The following is a 4,510-nucleotide window of genomic DNA, read 5'->3' as shown; positions in this document are numbered from 1 at the left end:
GGAGGACGGCTTCACAGCCCGTCTCCTGGCACACTGCTCCCACTCAAAGGCAGTTGCCTGGTTTGGGTGACAGGGAAATTGCACTATGCTCTTAGATGTGACTTCTCTTTGTTTTGCTCAGGGCCAGTGACTCTATGCAAGTGGCATGTGTGCAGGGCAGGACCCCACCATACCCGCCACCTGAACTCAGTCTCAGCAAACTAGTCAGGCCAGCAAGGGCGACTTGGAGTCTCCCCACTTCTCTAATTGTATGTGCACGGGAAGTCACCCTTAGTTCTCAGGAATGGAAACAGGTCTCACCAGGGGGCCCGGACTTGGCTTAATTTCGGTTCGGGGTTTCGGTCTGTATGCTAGGAAGGGAGGCCAGGCCTGCCCCAGGAGAGAAAAGAGGAAGTGAAGTTGGACCTTTATGCTTCTGAGTGGGTTAGGAGGCTGAAAAGGAAACTGTCAGCTGGGGCATCTCGCAGTCCCTGCAGGCGTCACCAGCACCTGGCACTGAGAGGGCTCTCTCCCTGTTCAACAGAAGCAGCCCACTCTGAAGCCCAGACCCAGATGGTGCCCACGGCAGAACACTGAGCTAGCCGGGGCTGGGCAGCTCTGTGCCTATGATGCTATAGGCCCTGGCGCCCTGCAGCCAGCAGAGCACAGCTCTCTGGGCTGAGTATAAAACTCCAGGAGCTTCTGGAGAAAGCCCCATGTGCCAGGACTGGGCACCAAGAGACAGAGGCCAAGGTCACAGGGAGGGCAGAGGGAGAACGCCAAGGGCTTCTGGCTTGAAGCCATTGCCAGGTGGAGAGAATGACAGAGAACAGTGACTCTTACCATATCTGCAGTTTAATTCTCTTGCCATCGAGCTCTATGGTCCTAATTTTAAAGTCAATTCCTGAAAGAAAAGGAAAAAAGGCGCATCACTGTCAGCCCATTTCCCAAGCTGTGTCTGAGCTGGGCGCCACCAACCTGTGCACGTGACAGTTGTCGTGGCTTATGGAGACCCTGCCTGGCACTGGGCATGCAGGATGTCGGAATATCCAGATTTGGAAACACTTGGAGATACTTCCCCTCTCCAAGGGCCGATGGGAGCAGTGCAGAGCAAACCCAGGGGGCACGGGTGGCAAAGCCTTGCTCTTGTCCCTTGCTGCCAGCTGAACCCGCCTCCCTGCCCCAGGCAGTTGTACAGAGTGGGTCTCAGCAGAGCCCTCTGCAGGCCTGAGTCCCTTGCTCCCCACCACCCTGCAGCTGACCCCCAAGCACACAGGGCCTTGGGTCCCATGATGCGTCCATGCACATGGTCAGTTTCTCTCTTGCCCCCAGCTTTTGTACACGCTGTTCCTTTTCTGCAGGTGGTCTGTGTCCCACCCGCCCGTCACCTGGGCAAAATTCCCCTCCTTTAAGGCCTCCTTGAAGATCACCTCCTAAAAAGCCTTCCTGACCCCATCCTCCTTGTCTCTCACCTCCTGCTTTCATCCCCTTTCACCATGGTGACCTTGCAGCCACCTTGATGTTCCCCAGGCTCCCACTGTTCCCCCTCAGTCCCCTCCCTAGCCTTCAAAAATACAACCCTAACCACGTTACACAGCTAACCTCTGCTCCAAACTTTCTTTCTTTCTTCCTTTTTTTGAGACGGAGTCTCGCTCTGTCATCCAGGCCGGAGTGCAGTGGCACGATCTTGGCTCACTGCAGCCTCCGTCTCCCGGGTTCAAGTGATTCTCCTGCCTCAGCCTCCCGAGTAGCTGGGACTATAGGTGCCCACCACAACGCCCGGCCAATTTTTGAATTTTTAGTAGAGATGGGGTTTCACCGTGTTGGCCAGGCTGGTCTCAAACTCCTGACCTCAAATGATTCGCCTGCCTCGGCCTCCCAAAGTGCTGGGATTACAGGCATCAGCCACCGCACCCGGCCCTCTGCTCCAAATTTTCTAGTGTGTCCACCAACAGATGAATGGATGAACAAAATGTGGTCCAACCATACAACGGAATACGACTCAGTCATAAAAAGGAACGGAGTACTCTCGATGCTACACAATGTGGATGAGCCTTGAAGATAGGATGCTGAGAGAAGCCAGACACTAAAGGTCACTTAGTATGAGATTCCATTAACAGACATATCCAGAGCAGGCTCATCCATAGGAACAGAAAGCTGATTAGCAGTTGTCTGGGGCTGGGGGAACATGGGGAAATTGGAAGGGTTGGTGTCTTTATTTTTTATTTTTGAAACGGAGTTTCTCTGTCACCAGGCTGACGTGCAGTGATGCGATCCTGGCTCACTGCAACCTCTGTCTCCCGGGTTCAAGTGATTCTCCTGCCTCAGCTTCCCAAGTAGCTGGGACTACAGGCATGAGCCACCATGCCCAGCTAATTTTTCTATTTTTAGTAGAGACAGGGTTTCACCATGTTGGCCAGGCTGTTCTCGATCTCTTGACCTCGTGATCTGCCCACCTTGGCCTCCCAAAGTACTGGGATTACAGGTGTGAGCCACCGTGACACCGTGCGTGTCTGGCCTTGGGTTGGCGTCTTTTTGGCATAATAAAAATGTTCCCAAATTGCCTGTGGTGATGGTTGTGGAACTCTGTGAATGGACCCAAAGCCACTGAATTGTACACTGCAAATGGGTGAACTGTATGTTAGTATGCGAATTCTACCTCATAAAGCGGGGTTTTTTTTTTTTTTTTTTTTAAGGCATCTTTCAGTGGTTTCCCTGCCCCACTTCCCTTGAATAAAGTGGAAACAGGTACCCGTGTGTGTCGAGGTCCTGCCTAATCTGGTCACCTCTCAGCACTCTGGCTCATGACCTGCTCGCTCCGGCCACACCATCCACACAGTGATTTCCCTCAACATTCCAAGCACGCTCCTGTCTGGGGGCTTTGATGTTTGCTCTTTCCTGCCCTGGAAAGTTCTTTCCTTCTGTAGCTACCTGGCTATCCCTTCGTTCAGGTTCCCATTCAAGTTCCCTCCTCAGGGCAGCCTTCCTGACCATCCTCATCCGTTCTCCCTTTACCTATTTGTTAACATAGCTGACATACATTTATGTATCTGCTGCATGGACCTGGGCATAATGCTTGCAGATCATACTGGCCCATGTGGATGAGAGAAACAGCCAGACGCAGCCTTTGCCACCAGGGGTTTGGTCAAATCCCTGCCGGAGAAGACTCGAGGCCCAGGCCTGGCTGGGCCTCTCTGAACCCAGGGTGGGAATGCTAATTCTGTCCAGTCAGCTTCAGCACTGGAATTTCGCCCTCTCAAACGTAAGCTCCCTGGGGGCAGGTACCTGACAAGTCTCATCCGCTGCTATTACCTCCAGTGACTGAACACACAGAGGCTGAATATGCATTTGCTAGAAGCTGGTACCCCAGTCCTGCAGGCACCTTGACTCACTTGTGTCCTCTCTGCAGCCCTCGTGCCAAAGCGGCTGCCTGGTCCACAGAAGGCACTGGCAAAATATGGCTGGATCAAAGAATTAAAGCGCAACAGGGTCTACGTGGTGTTGAGTGGTTCACAAAGCACTTTCTCAAATGCCAACCCTCTCACTGGAGGAATGAATGGACTCCTGAGGAGGCAGTGGCGCCGAGCCAGTCTGGTGAGAACCCATTCCAGGGAACTACAGGGCCAAGTTCACACCAGAAATAATCGATGGGACTTCTGAGAATAGGCTTTGATGAAATGGAACTTTTGGCAAAATGTTAAGGATTGAGTGGCAGAAAATGAACAGCCACTCAATCTTCATCTATAAAGAAAAACCCAGAGGTGCCCTCAGCCAATATAGAATCACCTTTTTTTTTTTTTTTTTTTTTTGGAGACAGAGTTTTGCTCTGTTGCCCAGGCTGGAGAGCAGTGGCACGATCTTGGCTCACTGCAACCTCTGCCTCCTGGATTCAAGCGATTCTCCTGCCTCAGTCTCCCGAGTACCTGGGAATACAGGCAAGCGCCACCACGTCTGGCTAATTTATGGAATCACCTTTAAGCATCAAGGTGATTCTGCTTCAGGACTAGACAGCCCAGTGTGCCTAGGCTTCCTAAAACATTCCCCACTTCCTGTCACGCATGTACAGGGACACACAAAATCGAGGAGCACTGCTAGGCTGGCCAAGTTCCACAGCAGCACTCCGCCCTACACTCCTCTGGGTTTTATTAACATGCCAAATTTAATTACGAAGTGTAAACTTTATGAGGCCTAAGAATTATGAGGCCTGAACTTCAAGGTCATGGTGAATTAGAAATTCCTAGAAGACAGAAGGCTACAAATGGAAGGAGGGGAATGAAGGGGTGGGAGGGAGGGATCTTGGGGTCAGGTGTCACCTTCACCTTGCTAGGTAACTTTCACCAAGTCACATCCTCATCTGCAAATGGAAGACAGCCTCTTTAAAGCTCAAAGTAACTCTAAAGAGGGGGGTCTGGGCTGGGCGCAGTGGCTCATGCTTGTAATGCCAGCACTTTGGGAGGCCAAGGTGGGCGGATCATGAGGTCAGGAGTTCGAGACCAGCCTGGCCAACGTGGTGAAACCCTGTCTCTACTAA

General features: G+C 52.1%; 1 protein-coding gene across 3 annotated transcripts in view; it reads right to left on the bottom strand.

The window, feature by feature from the left end:
* RAB8A (RAB8A, member RAS oncogene family) overlaps positions 1 to 4,510 on the bottom strand; it is a 28,708-nt gene that overhangs the window by 20,149 nt on the left and 4,049 nt on the right. For all 3 annotated transcript variants that reach the window (XM_011980598.1, XM_011980597.1, XM_011980599.1), the window contains exon 2: positions 823 to 883. In XM_011980598.1, coding sequence (XP_011835988.1) covers positions 823 to 883 — 61 coding nt within the window. The remainder of the gene's footprint in view (positions 1 to 822; positions 884 to 4,510) is intronic.

Source organism: Mandrillus leucophaeus, unplaced genomic scaffold (genome assembly GCF_000951045.1).
Source record: "Mandrillus leucophaeus isolate KB7577 unplaced genomic scaffold, Mleu.le_1.0 Scaffold215, whole genome shotgun sequence".
NCBI lineage: Eukaryota > Metazoa > Chordata > Mammalia > Primates > Cercopithecidae > Mandrillus > Mandrillus leucophaeus.
Note: the sequence above shows the minus strand (reverse complement) of the source record. Positions and strands in the feature narration are given on the sequence as shown.